This window comes from Pygoscelis adeliae, unplaced genomic scaffold, assembly GCF_000699105.1.
Source record: "Pygoscelis adeliae isolate BGI_AS28 unplaced genomic scaffold, ASM69910v1 Scaffold7, whole genome shotgun sequence".
NCBI lineage: Eukaryota > Metazoa > Chordata > Aves > Sphenisciformes > Spheniscidae > Pygoscelis > Pygoscelis adeliae.
Genome location: NW_008825268.1, coordinates 456,291 through 471,241, shown reverse-complemented (window position 1 = coordinate 471,241; position 14,951 = coordinate 456,291). Strand labels below are relative to the sequence as shown.

The 14,951-nt window shown below is 41.7% G+C and overlaps 1 protein-coding gene across 2 annotated transcripts in view; it reads left to right on the top strand.

The window, feature by feature from the left end:
- UBE2F (ubiquitin-conjugating enzyme E2F (putative)) overlaps positions 1-14,951 on the top strand; it is an 87,366-nt gene that overhangs the window by 44,230 nt on the left and 28,185 nt on the right. The window contains exons 7-8 of one of the 2 annotated variants that reach the window (XM_009329636.1): positions 8,350-8,382; positions 10,757-10,819. In XM_009329636.1, the coding sequence (XP_009327911.1) occupies positions 8,350-8,382; positions 10,757-10,819 (96 nt within the window). The remainder of the gene's footprint in view (positions 1-8,349; positions 8,383-10,756; positions 10,820-14,951) is intronic. The other variant, XM_009329637.1, reaches the window with a different exon arrangement.

Below are 14,951 nucleotides of genomic sequence, written 5' to 3'. Positions count from 1 at the left end.
ACAGTGAGTAACAAAATACAACATACGGTTGCAAGCAAACAGCTTTAGGGAAAGGCCACCACAGCAGCAGGGAGCTATACCTGCAGCATAACAGAAATAGGTCAGTGCGAGTGTTTAGTCTTGTACTTTATTCCCTGAAGACTTAGTCTTTATTTGCTGAAAGGGTGTGATATGAGTACTGCGGGTCTTGATCAAAGGAATCTGTGAAGGACAGAAAAGCAAGCCTGTTGGCCATTGCATGTCCTTGAAGGTAAGGGCACTGATTTGCTGCAAACTGCTTTATGTCGCAAGTACAGTGGACTCCTTCAAAGCTCTCCTCTGTTCTTGTCAGTGCAGCAGGAGCAGAACTACCACCCCCACAAACCAAAACCAAAAATCAGGGCCTAAGCTGCACACCTTCTCGTATTTTTTGGGATACTGAAGGGGATATCAGCATTGCAGAAGACAGCTCTAGGGAAGCAGTGAAACACAAGGGGATAATAAATACAGAAGAAAAAGTAATTTTAGCAAGGGGGTAGGGAGTGGCAGCAGAAGGTAGAGGCAGGTACGGAAGAGAGAGATTTTTGAGCCAGTAAAGATGTAGATGAGGAAAGACAGAAGAGTCAGAACCATTTGAGGGCTCTTGGTTGTCAGCAAACATGAAAGGACGTGCACCGTTTGTCTCTTTCCATAATGTAAGAAGTACTTCAGGGTGTTGTAGGAGCTCCCAGTGGTTCAGAGCCGCCTTTTTGGTATGATTTGGAGGGTAGTGTCCTCTTTGTTGGTCCAGATCTCTGCATCCCTGCTCGGTGCTGGAGCCCACGTGATATGCGTCTGCAGCAGGACATCCGGCCTGGCTTTATCCAGAAGTTTACTCAAACACAACTGCTCTGACCCCACGGACAGCGGGGACAGGGGCAGGTTCTGCTTCAGGATGGCACTGCTGCTCTGAACCGGACACAGACCGGTTCGTTGGTGCCCTGCTCACTGTGCAAGTGCCTGGCCCAGGGTGGTTCTCACGAGGGCTGGGCCGTCCCTCACAGGTCTGATCGGCACCGGGGACTGGGGAGAGCCTGTGCCTGTTCAGCGAAAACCAAGCGAGGGAGATTTAGTTGTCACAGTCAAAGGGGTTTCTGAATGCCCTTGTTGATCACAATTTAGATAGGTATTTGTGTCTGTTGAAAAGGCACAGCTTTACCGCAAGGTACCTTTCAATGGTTCGAGTCTCCCTCTGTAAAGGAGGTCATCTAAAGAAAGGTGCAGTGCAAAAGATTTATATTCTTCAATATCTTTGTGCTCTAATGTGCTTAAAATGTCCATAGTTACTGCTTTCATTTCTTTGCCTTCTCCACCTCTAAAAATTGAATAAGCAGCAGACAAAAACTTCAGACCAGGTATTTGGTAAAGAGAAGTTATAAGCCACTGAATACAATCTTCTATGTAGCTCTGACATTATTCTGTTTTTCTTAAAATAAGCTTCAAGAAGTTTTTTTGCAGGGATACATTGTCTTGTATTTCGATTTTATAAATGGGCTTTATCAGTTTTGTAAGAAGTGATTTATTTTTTCTTCACCTCTGTACTTGCCCAGGCTGATGAAAATACTTACACAAATCAATGTCTTGTAATAAACTTTGCTTCGTAAGATTTGCAAAAATTTTCTTTTTCTCTCTTTAATGACTTCTGGCAAAGCCTAATCTTTGTTTTAAATACAGTAGCTGTTATTACTAGCACATTTTTAAAGAGTGATTCAGTAGAACAGTGCAGTACATTAATAAGTCTAATTAAACCATGCTTGTTTTCCCCAAATTGTTGATTTCTGAATATGCAGTTTGTGTCAACTTTAATCAGTTGAGTAGACTGGTCTCCGGAGGGCAGTTGCGTTAGTGCTCGTAATCACTGTAGTGTAGTTCATTAAGAAGCTATCACTGAATCCCCCTGGGAATAATTTATAAAAGATTTATCTGTTTGCTCTGAAGTAACCTTGGGGACAAATGTCAAGGAGTCAGTGACAAAAGTAAGGGATTTTAGACGAGTGCTCTTGCATACTTGGCAATTCACAGCTGTCTTGGTCTGGGAGAAGAACAGACTATAATTGTTCCTGTTTTCTTCTCTCTAGTATATTTGAGCACAGAAGAAATCGTTTTCCAGCCTTCCTCCTTTTTTTGTGTTTGCTAACTGGAGCAGTTCATGCCATTTAAATTACCCAAAGCCCTCCAAGTAAGCTACTGTTGTTGTGTTTGGGTGGGAAGCATGAGCTGGGGTTGCAGGCACATGAGAATTGAGATGGCCTTTGTGCTTGATTAAAGAAAGCTTCCAGGTGGAAACGGTGTTTTACCTGCTACAGGAATTTTGCAAGATACTGTAGAAGTGTTATATGCAAGGTTAGAGAGGAGCAGGACAGGTGTCCTGGTTTCGGCAGGGATAGAGTTAATTTCCTTCTTAGTAGCTGGTACAGAGCTGTGTTTTGGATTTAGGATGAGGACAAAGTTGATAAGGCACCGATGTTTCAGTTGTTGCCAGGTAGTGCTTACACTAGCCAAGGACTTTTTGGTTTCCCATGCTCTACCGACTGAGAAGGCTGGAGGTGCACAAGAAGCTGGGAGGGGGCACAGCCAAACTGGCCAAAGGGACATTCCATACCATGTGACGTCATGCTCAGTACATAAACTGGGGGAAGCTGGCCGGGGGGGCCACTGCTCGGGGACTGGCTGGGCATCGGTCGGTGGGTGGTGAGCAATTGTACTGTGCATCACTTGCTTTGTGTATTATTATTATCATCATCATATTATTATTATTATTATAATTTTATTTCAATTATTAAACTGTTTTTATCTCAACCCACGAGTTTTTCTCACTTGTGCTTTTCCAATTCTCTCCCCCATCCCACCGGGGGGCGGGGGGGAGTGAGCCAGCGGTGCTTAGTTGCCGACTGAGGTTAAACCACGACAGAGAGGAAATGTAAAAGAGAACATTTTATTTGGGAGAAGACTGTTTAGGAGGGAAGCAGTTTTTTTGTAAGCAAAAAAAGTGCCTGCCATCTCTGGCACGAAAACATACTTTTTTATTTTTTAACCCCTTAGACTAGTAAGTTTTGTGCAGTCAGTTACATTGTAGTGGTTGCAAACAGGTGATTAGTCCATGGGGAGAAACTGGAGATGTTTGTGGAGGCGTGTTGAGGAGGCAGAAAGGAAGTCCAACAGAGCCTGGGGAAGGGGGACTGCATGGGACGAAGGATGCTTGGTTTTCTAGGCTGCAATGGAGAGAGAAAGAAGCTGGGCTTGTTTGTAGGAGACGATGGAAGAAAGTGAATGGAAGTGGAAAACCATCTTGAACTGGTGTGTAGGCAGACAGGACAGCAGAGAGCTGCCCCAGGAGACAGCCATGCAGTGGCGTGACTTTCAGCATGCTGAGTTTTTTGGTATAATTTCAAGCCCTTTTCAAAACTGTGATGTACAAAGTTTGGCACTTGTTTTATTGGAGTTACTGCTTCAGTTTGTAAAAAAAAAAAAAAAAAAAAAAAAATTGCTTCAGACATCTGCTTATATGAATGACTGCTGCTCCCTTCATTGATCTGAATGGGTTAAACTGTTTGTATATAAAAAATGGTTTAGCAATGAGCTTTAATTTAATCAGTCTATTAGATCAGAAATGCTCCTTGGATCTCTAAAGAAGTTTCTCTTGTTGAAAGTTCATTAGCTGCTTTTGTCTGGCTTGTTCTCTGCTTAAATTAATGTATTAAATATACTTTGCCTGTTAAAGGAAAATAATAATTTACAATTTACATGTTTATTCTCTCTTCAAAAGAAGTGCTGTGTGGTTGTATTTCCAAACGTCAGCAGGCATAGCTAAACACTTGTCTGTTACATGGTTTCAATGGCATTGCTTTTGTGAAGTGGTTGTGAGAACTGCCACTTGGGAAGATTTGGTGATTAACTGAGTTAGGACCTCCTACAAATGCAACGCTTCGAGACTTTCTAGCCTCAAGAGAGGCTATTTCAAAAGCTGTATTTAGTATTTGATTCATTGCTCTTGAACTTTAAACATCGCTGCAGTGGCAGATTTTTTTTTCCCCTCATTTGGCATGCTGTAAATAAATCTGTGGGCGGGGGTTTAATATAACTTCACTCAAATGCAACCAAAAATACTCAAGAATGAAAAGGAGCAATTATAAAGGGTTATTTATAACAGTCTGTTGATCTTCTGACTTGCTTGTGTTGACTTCCCCATGCTTGAGCTCAAAATAGTGACAGTGCCAAGGAGCAGAACGTTTCCTTCATTATCCCCTCTTCCACTATGGATTTAACCAGATACTGCTCTTTAGTTCAAGTGTGATACTTGAATCTTCTGAACTAACATAGTAGAGGGAAATTAAAAACACTTGCTTACCTGAGACCTGCAGTTGGCTCACAAAGGCATCTAACCTCATGGGTGATGTCTGTCCTGATGCAAAGCCTCCGGGAGAGGGAGAGGGCCTGCCTGGGCACAGCTGGAGCAGAAACCAGATAAAGCGGCTTGGGGAATTCTGCAGCCTTTTCCGCAGGGTCTATCCTGAGCAGACCGTGCTGCTTTGTTACAAAAAGCGCAAGAGGTCCTCGGTTTTGCTCTGGGGTTACCTCAGTAGTAGGTTTACTTGTACTCTGTAACTTTGATGTTAAGCATGTAGAAGAAAGTAGACAAAAAGAAGCATTGTAAAGGAAACAGCCTTGTCAGGTATTCACCATACGAACAGGCAGATCCCTATGTCTGATTCTCCTCTTGCAAGTAGATTCTCTCATTGAAGTGGCACGGCATAAAGGTGTGCATTATTAACATTTTAAGGTGACATCTGCCCTGCTCCTATGTGTGAAGATAACCTTTAAAAATTCTTGTACATAGGGTTGACTTTCTGTTTTCAGAGTATTTAAGCCAGAACTTCAGTAAATGTTTGAAGCCACGGATGATGCTTTATTACATTAAAAGAAAACAGAAGTTTTTGAGCTGTTAAATCTGACAGGATCTTCGATGGCCTGCAGATCCCTTTAGTTCGTCAGGAAAATGTGAGGCAAGTGTTCAGGCAAGTGCTTATCTGCATGCAGCGAGCAGCTCTGCTGAAGTCAATAATGCAGAGTGATTATTTTTGCAATGCAACAGTGTCAAGTTTTTCAAATATTAAATACTTGCTTCACTTTTGCTCATCTGTTCCATCCTACTTCCCTTTCTCAATATCCTAGATTTAAATCCAGGCTAGCCTCAAACTCATTACAAAAAGTGTTGCCCTCTGGTAGTAATTTAGCATTATTTTTTATGGAGCCATGCAGGGGTATAAAATGAATCCAGCAAATCATAAAACTTGAATAGGTGGAAACATCAGAAATTATATTAAGAATTTCACACATAAGTTATTCAGTAATAATAATAATAATAATCCTTTTATGCTTTTTGGTGTCTAGAATGGCTGTGAAAATGTACAGCACTCTGAAAACTCACAGCCTTACGGATGTGTTTGCTGGGTTTTTTGTGGGTTTGTTTTTCGGGTTGGTTTTTTTTTTTGTTTTTTTGATAGAACTCTGTGCAAAGCCAGTCTGAGTAAGTCAAGTGTCCCAAAGCCTTAAAACCAGGGTTCAGCGAATGAGAATTTGGGAGCAATTTAGGTGAACTTCAAAAGCAGGTGTTTACAGAAGGGGAAAATAATTTGATATAATTTACATTTCTGTTTTGAGTTGCAACATTTACTTTTGTAAGGTATGGCTCATCGCTGCTTGTATTGGAGTAGAAGCTGTTTTGTCTGGAGATACAATCTGCAAGTGTCCTACTCGGGAGGCTCGGGGATACTGGGGGCTTCAGCACTGTTAAATGTAAAGAGAAGGTGAACTCTTCAAGATTTCAGAATCAGTGTGACTGAGTTGCTCTTTTGTTTGTTTCTTGTTAGCCATGCTGATAAGTGGTTGAACAGTTTGCAACCCTGTGAATGCCATTTTGGTGTTCAGGCAGGATTTAGAAATAGACAGACCCCAGTGTGCTAGTGTGAGCTCTTCGTACCTCTTTAGGATGTTTTTTAATGGTCAGTATTGTAATTCTGCATCACATTCTCCAGCTACAGTCTGCTGTCACATGGTGTAGATGAAAGATGACCCTTAAAGTTAATTTATTCCTGCTTCTTCAAGTGGAAGAAAGCAAATTACCATGCTTTAGTAAGGTACCATTATCAAAGGTTGTGGGAAACACACAGTGGGTTAAAATCGGATGCAAGAACTTCTTAACACCCCCAAGACATTCACTCTGCCTCCCTGAAGGACAATACAGCCTTTGAGGGCAGCAGTGGAAGGGGCTCCTGATCTTCAGGGGTCAGAGCATCTGCTGGGGCAGAGTGGCTGGCTGGAGACAGAGGCACTCTCAGCTGTCCCTGGTTACACACCCTGCATCAGTCAGTCCTTGGGCTGCATCCGTGCCAGGGGCAGCGTACGTAGGGGCACTGGAGCGGAGCAGACACTGAGAGCGGTGACACCGTGGCAGCCTGTGCTGTGCTGTGCACCCTCTCATGCCTGAATGCAGGAGAGTGAAGTGGAAGCTGAGACCTTCATGCCTGTTCCTACTCTCCAGGCTCTACACACCACTGAAATCCTCCTTTAATCAGTGACTCCAGCTTATTTTTTCGCTAGCACCACTGCACTGTGCAAATAGTTTATCCCCAGGATTGCTCAGTACAGGTTTCCTTAATACTATGTTTTGCTAACCTCTGCTATGCCCAGTTTCTGTGACAGTAGTTGTAGTTGAACAAGCACAGAACTTAAATAAAGGGTAAAACGGTAACTTTCATCCGTTATTGGAAATAGTCCATTTTCTCACACTTGCCAAGGAACGGACAGCATGGTCGTTTGGGAGTGGGGATGACTGCTCAGCACTATAGTCTTAAAACGCATGGATAACTGTAATTCTTACGTGTCTTGGGTGTGTCCTTTTTTGCAGTTTTTGTGTCTGTGCTGCCACTGAACATGAGTAAATTTGAAATAGTCGCTGTCTTTGCCACACCTGATGATTTCAGAAGCTCCATTAGGAGAAGATGCTGAAACTGAAAACTGTGTCTGACAATATCAGCTTTGCTGGGCAGATTCACAGTTATTAAAAGCAGATAGACTGAGTAGGTTGTTTGTGCAAGATCAAAGGAAAATTGGATCGTGAGAGGCTGTTGTCTGAATAATGCTGACATCACGTCTTTTTCATTAGGGCATAATTGAATAGTGTTCTTAAGGGATATGGATTTCTGTGGTCCAGCACTCTCAGCAGAGGGCCTGAACAGGAAACAAACTGAAATACGCTCATTTATTGAAGTTCTTTGCCGTGGATAGGAATTTTTTACTTTGAGGCTTTATCTTTATTGTGAAAGGTACGTTTTAGCCATGAAAAGATTGATGTGCAGTGTTTGTCCTGCTACTGGAAATCTGGGCGGTGTGGTTTTCATGTGTAGGCCGTCAAGGGCTAGCAGGCTGTAAGGGCAGGAGGTGCAATGCTGATCTTACTTAACTGTCTTGTAGGTGTGAGCTCCAGTGCCCAGACTTCAGTGGGATTTTGCAGTAGGGTAGCTTATTTATGCTGCTACTAAAGAAAATAGTCTTTCCTCTAGGTAGAAAAGCTTAGCCTTGGAGTTGGTGGTTGGTGATGCTTTTAAGTCTCTTTCTATAGTATTTGGATCTTTTGCATTTTCTTATTCTCTGAAGGTTGTAAATGAGGATGTGGACTCTTAGGTCAGTGCTAGTGGAACCCTTTTGGAGATGCCCATCCCAAAATAAGTTGTGTTTGATAACACCATTTGGAGGCAGATTCCCCTGAAGCTTCCTGTTTGCAGGAATTGCAAACCCTCTCTATTCAGCTGTGTTTAAATAGATACTTAAAAGCAGCAAAATTATTTGAGACATATGCTCATATAAGAATGGTATTTCTCCATACTCATACTACACCTAAATCTCTTTTCTCTGATATTTTGACACAGTTTCAAATACTTGTCTGACACCGTTTTAATTTTTTAAGAATGGATTGCTGAATTAAGTTTTGTACCCACCCTTTGAACTAATCAGTGCAGTCAGTTGGTGGCATATATAAGGTATTATTCCTCTCCTTTAGCAGAGAAGCAACAGGAATAAGGCTCCTATACACACAGAAAGATCTGAACTTGTATTTGAATATGCAGTATTTGTTTTTTGGTGACTTCTAAATATCAGGCTTCCATGAAATGGGAAAGCTTTTTCAATATTTTGATTTAAATTAGTAAAACATCACCGTTAATCTAGATTTGATTTCCAGTAATTTCATGGATTAATAGAAAAAATAAAGTATGTGAACCTGTTCAAAACACCTGAAATGCATGTCTAACTGACTGTGCTTTTCCTTTGCAGGATGTTGTCTGGGGGTTAAACTCTTTATTTACTGTAAGTAAATGAATATTTTGCATATCCACTTTCCTTTTTCCTGCCTGGTTTGGTTTCAGCATCACCTAATGTGAACCCCATCTGTTGCCTCTTAAACTTAAGGTCATTATTTCCTTTGGCTTCAGTGGCTGTTGTACAAGTATGAAATCAGTTTGTGCTTTTGTTTGTATAACTGCAAGACTCATACAGATGGTCTGAAATGCCAGCTTTTTTGTACATTGTTTTTACTTTTGGTTACAAATCTACTATGGGCTATTTTGGTAACAAGTTACTTGGGGTCTTCCACACAGTATGAAATTCCTTCCGCTGGTCTGCAGGAAATAGAAATTCATATTGCTCTAAGAAGGAATTGTGTTGGTGTTATGTTTTTTAAAAATGATGTTTAGGAATAAATGGCTGCCCTGCAGGCTCATTCCTGTTTTGAACACTTATATTCCTGTTCAAGGGCCTTGGTACCCACCTGCAGAATTTGCATAAACCCTGCCTTGCCACAGAAATGATATGATTTTGTTCAGGGATTCCATTTTCCCCCTTTTCCTTAGATTGACAGGAGCAAGAAACCTGTGCCTCCTAATTACAGGAGCAACTTGAAAATGGAGGAGAGGGCAGGAAGCTGCAAGAGGCAGGCAGGATGCAACAGCTGCTTTTGCCCTAAAAGCAGAGAGACGCTAAGTTTTTACTGTACAAAAGCTGCCTTTTTTTAGGAAGTCCAGGATTATGGTCCCCTTCCACAGCCATTGCTGCTGGGTAGGAAGGTCAGGAGAACGCAAAGAAAGGCACTAACTTGGTCACCACGTTTGTTATCGACTCTGGAGAGAACTACCCCAGCCACTCCAGGGTGTACAGAGGAGGCTGTGAAAAGCTTTGGATGAGGAGCATAGCTGTGGGCTTCACTAGCCCCAGCCTGTTTTTGGAGAGAGAAATTCCTTCCACCGCTATCTGCAGGAGGAAGGGCGGAGCAGTGACTGTGCTCCCAGCACTATCACCAGGATCATGGTGCATTTCTAAAACCTCTAGCATAGATCAAGCCAGTGACTGGCTACAATCTCCTATGCTTTCCTGGCATCCAAAAGCATGATTTGTTTCAACAACTTCTTTGGTAAATTGATTTAGAAGATTGGAGAGCATTTGCCTTTTCAACAAAGAGTAATTGCATTTCACAGTTAGTCTGCCACTGCATGCTAAGTAACTGGAAGAAAGCGAAATCCACTGGAGGTACAAAGGAGTGCCTTCAGAGGCAGAACTGCATGTAAAAATAATCTGTTGGGCAAACAGCTGCAAAGAGCGATGGTCATGCTTTGGAGACCACGGGGATTTGTCATGGCCGGTAAGAGCTGGGCTTCCCAGCTTGCCTCTTGGATTTCCCTCACTCCCAGCTGCTTATAAATAATTAGGCTTTGAAAAGCTGGCATTGGATTGTACTGGCCTTGCAGATTCTTTTGGGGTTTTCTTGAAGTGAGTGAAAATGAGGTGGATTGGTGTCCTGGTTTGAATGAAATGGGAGGTTTGCTGCTTGAAAACGAGTCAGAGAGTGACAGGAGCCTTTCATGCTTGTGAAACAATGGCATTTCACTGCTGTCACAGGCTAACCTTAAACTGGGGAAAGTGATCTGGGCTGCAGGCAGAATAGGGGGGGTTGTGATTCAATGTTATTTTTTTTATGATAATTCCTCTTTTATCAGCATCTTGGCTTCCTTTGGTTTTAACCCTAGACCGTTTCTCCTTCCGAAGTTAATATTTATTGAGATTAAACTGACAGACCTGAGATTTATTTTGATTATTTCTGCTCCCTGGCCCCACATGCCCTTAGCTTTGCACTCCCTTTCCTCAGCCCTGTTTTTCCCATTGCACTGAACTTTCCTGTCTGTCAGGCTCCAGGTTATGTAGTTTCTTCACAGAGAGAGTTAAATTGCTTTGCTATGGAGATGGTATTAAGGAAGCTCTTCCTGCTTTATCACCAGGCTGTTTGCAGGGTTCTTTAAGGTTTTACTTTACCCTTGAACAAAAATCAACAGGAATTGTGCCTTCTGCAACTTTGAATGTTCCTTCAAAATTTGATTTAAAACTGTCTCAGTCTTCAAATAGAAATGCATCACTGCCACAGAGAAGTGTCACGGGGCTGTGTGTGGTGTGCCACCAGATGGGGTCGAATGCCTTGCTGCTGTTGTCCGTTAATTGACTTGTGATTTGGTTTGCACTCATCAAACTCATTTGCATCTACCTTTGGCAGGGATACCTGTCAAGGTAGTGAGAAAATGGCACTATACTTGCTGGTCTTGTTTGCTTTGTTTCATTATCTTGTTCATTAGGGCTTTGGATTCCTTATATGACGCAGTGAGTGGGAACCCTATAATGTTCTCTGTTTCTTTTCCAGGATCTTTTGAATTTTGACGATCCTTTGAATATTGAGGCTGCAGAGCATCATTTGCGTGACAAGGTAAGTCAGCAATTTATTTAAAGCATGTTGTTCCTAAACAAATACACATACTGTACTTGGCAATTCCCAGTCAGTCCTTTTAAAGCATTCAAGCTGGTACTTCAGGCAGTTGAGTGACTCATTGTATCAGCAACCAGTTACTCAAACAAGATGTGCTCTGTGTGGGAAAGTAAACTCAACACAGTAGTGTTATTCACCATATGCTAGAATTGTTGACCATAATGTAGTCATATCCCCAAAACAGATCATCTTTTCCTTCTTGTTTCTGAGATTTTCCCTGAAGTTGTACATGTTCTGTGCAGCAAATGATAGTGAATTGGTTTGGCGCAGTTAAATGAGTAGCCTTTACCTTAAAAGGCATGCAAAAAGATCTCATCCTTCTGTCTCTTTCAAAATGCAACTTTTTTTTCACAAATCGTACATGTTGCATGCTTTCATTAAGCCAGGAGAGATCTGGGCACATTTGAAAGACAGGAGTGGAAAGTTTATTTTCTTTTTACTGATCCTGTATGTTCTGTGTGTATTATGGACTGGGCAAAGTAAAACATGGTATTGATTAGTGGCCTGATGAACATCTGTGAGATTGAGCATGGAGGTAGAGGTGAACAAAGTACTAACTTCCCCCTTGTATGGACCTCTGAAGTTGTGTCACATTACATTATATAGATGCATACCTCAAGCATATAAAAGTTACACTTGGCATGTTCAAGTTCTCTTGTTTTAATTAAACTCTTCTGATACTTTTGTTGAAGTTAACCTTAAAGATTGAAGAAAGCTTCCAGGTAAATGTTGATTGAAGGGTTCATTGAAAATGTAGTGTCGGGCAGTGCACCTAATTTATCTCATTTTTTCAAGAGGAAACATCAGGATGGCAAGTTAATCTTTCTAGCTATTTTCTTGTTTAATGAGATTTTGTAGCTATTCTGGTATTTGTCAGTGTTTGCAGGTCTGGGATGAGACTGTAAGCCTAACATGAGAAAAATATGGTAGACACGTACTCTGGAAGAGGTTTCTTTTAATGGTTTTGTTATATCATTGTAGCAAAGAGTGCCAGGAAGCCTTCCAAGCCATAAAACACTGAAAGTCACAGAGGTACAGCCTGAGAAACAAAACGAGCGTAGTGAAGGTAGCAGGCTGAATCATTTACTTTGTTTGCATTGTTAGACTGAATTATTATCTAATATCTTGCCAGAGAAATTTGTAGCTCTTTGGAAACGGTGAGGCTACACACCTATTGCTGAGTGTTGAATTTGGCACTTGATTTCTTCTAATGCCAGAAGGAAAGTGGTTTGTCTGGTGCCTGGGTAGGTTTTTGTGAGGAGAGATGCTCCCATAGTACTAGTACAGTCGTGTGTCAGATGTGCTGAGGCTGTGGTAGGTGAGCCTTACCAGTGCTTCGAGTAAATTGTTAGAGCTCAGACCAGCCAGACAGTAATGTCCTGTAATTCCCAAAGAGTGACAAAATGCTAAGAAATCACTCTCCTGCATCTCTCAACCTCATTCAGTAATTGGAAACCTTGGGAATCCACAGAAAGGAAGAATGTTATCTGCTTTTAAAAATGCACCTCCCTCAAAAACAGAAAGGTGAGCACTCAAAATATGTACTGCTACACTAATAGCATGGAAGTCTTTTTTCAGATAAAAGCAGCTGTGGAAGAAGTGAAAGGGAAATTGAGTGGGTTTTTTGACAGTCTTCTAAATTAAAAATAGTTTTGGAACAAACATTTTTTTATTTAGTAAACTCTAAGTAGTCTCCACAGGTATTTGTAAAATTCATGTTCTGCCATGTTAAGTTTTTTTTGGAGCTTACCTGAATTTAGTTTAGGTATTTCATTGATAGTGACAGCACCAGGTAGTGCTAGATTTTCCATAGTATGTCTTACAGCAACATCAGGACAAAACCAATAATGCTTGTCTGGAGAGAATAAATTATGCAAGGGAGAGAAATAGATGCTTTTACAATTAGCCTCAAAGGATGCAATTGCACCGTGAGTTAGTTTTTGTCTCTCTTGGGCATAGATGTCATGTAGTGTATAAGCACGTTGTTGTGAAGTGAGACTGCTGTGGTCCTGTCCTGTCTCTTAAGAAAACACTTGCAATGCACAATATGATTAATATGGGAATGCTAATGAATTTTCCCCAAGACATTTTTATGTGTGTAATACAATTATACAAATAGTGTATACATAATATATATGCCTACATGCACAGTCTATGTACAAACAGATGTGCAAATATATCTATATACAAATAGTTTTGTATACAAACATCTGTGTCTAACAGATACTGTAAGGGAATGACTCTGGTCATTTGACAGCGTGGGAGTATATGGCTTGTAACAGCCAAAGCAAATGTACATTGAGCTGTCTTCTGTGGTTCTCCTGGAGGAGATGACTCAGTATTTCACTGATGTCATTTCAGATTTCAAATCCTGGGATCCCTTTGCTGACATTCCAGGCTAAGTGTGGCTGCCCAAGAGGTTAACAGCTAATCTGAAACCTGCCTCTGGTTATTGAAAATGTGAAACTGAAGTTTGTTCAGTTCCGTAGGCTGGTATTAAGTCATCAAAAATGACTGCCGCCTTGCAGATGCTGGAAGAAGTCATATCGTAGATATCAAATCCTTATTATTGAATCTTGGAAAACAGTTGTGCTGTGAATGTTTGTGTTACAGATCAGGCTGTGAGGGTCAGTTATGATCTCTTCCTGCATAAGGAACCTCTTAATTTTTGCATCAAATCTATGGCTTATACATGAGCATGTAGTTGTAGTTTTTGGGAAAGTGGCCTTGTTCTAGGATGTAAAAATTATACAAAATTCAGAGCTCAAGTTGTTCAATTAATTGCTTTAAAAAACTGTGTCTTGTCTGAGATCTGAGTTAGCGCAGCTTCAGCTTCCAGCCCTTGGGGGGCCTCCTTCAGCTCAAGGAAGGAGCTGTGAGTTACTGAACCTCTTCCCTTGTGGCTTCCTTCAGCCAGTGATCATCAAGTCACTTTTAAACGAATTATTTTTTAAAGTATGTACAATTGTTTATACAGCTTGAGTAATTCTACAGTTCTTCCCCACACACTTTGCAAGATGTCAGTAACTTTTTGGAAGGTTGTACAATAAATTTGGGCAGAGTCATCAAACATACATTTTCACAAATGCTAGGTAAAGATATTAGCTTAATATTCAGGCTTGCTAGCCCTCTACTTACGTATCCAAAACCTACCTTCTTACCAGCTACAGAATTGATCTGGAGACCTATGTTGTAATTGGTTGTTTTCATCAAAAGACCTTTTCAGTGACAGAGGATGCTGTCTGCCACCTTGTGTGACGTTAACTTTTCAGAGTTAGGACCCCGGTATTTGCCTGCATTAAATGGTACTGTTCAAGTGATTTCATTGTTACTGCGATCAATTTTGTAAGGCTTCAGTTTTGTCAATCGTGAATTTATTTTAAGATTGTCATCAAGTGATGTTGGATCCTCCAAAGCTTAGTTACCGACATGGTAATCTTTTTCCATATATGCAGTCAGACATCCCACCTTTCAGCTTATGAACTCAACCTCACGTTCTCTTGCTGTGCACCTCCGAGAAGGCTCTGTCTTCTTGGTAACCTCCTCATCAGTATTGGGGGGCTGCTTTTAGGTCCCCCTAAAGCCACCTCCTCTCTACCAACAGGCCCTGTTCCTCAGCCTCTCCTTGCCCTGAGGCCTTCCCAGCAGAGCAATCCACAGCCCAGCATCTGGGACTGTCGCTGTGCAGGGGCTGAGTGTGTCCCAGGGGCAGGGCTTTGCATTTGGCCTTGCTGAGCCTCCTGAGGTTGCTGTCGGCCTTTCCTCCAGCCCATGCAGGTCCCTCTGGAGGGTGGATTTGTCCTCCAGCATGTTGAGTGCATCCTCTTTAGTGACTGTATTTCTGTAGACCTGGTGCCAACTTCCACACTCAGCCAGTTTTTAAACTCAAACCTTCATAGAATCATAGAATGGTTTGGGTTGGAAGGGACCTTGAAGATCATCTGTTCCAACGCCCCTGCCATGCGCAGGGACACCTTCCGCTAGACTTGGTTGTTCAAAGCCCCATCCAACCTGGCCTTGAACACTTCCAGGATGGGGCATCCACAACTTCTCTGGGCAACCTGTTCCAGTG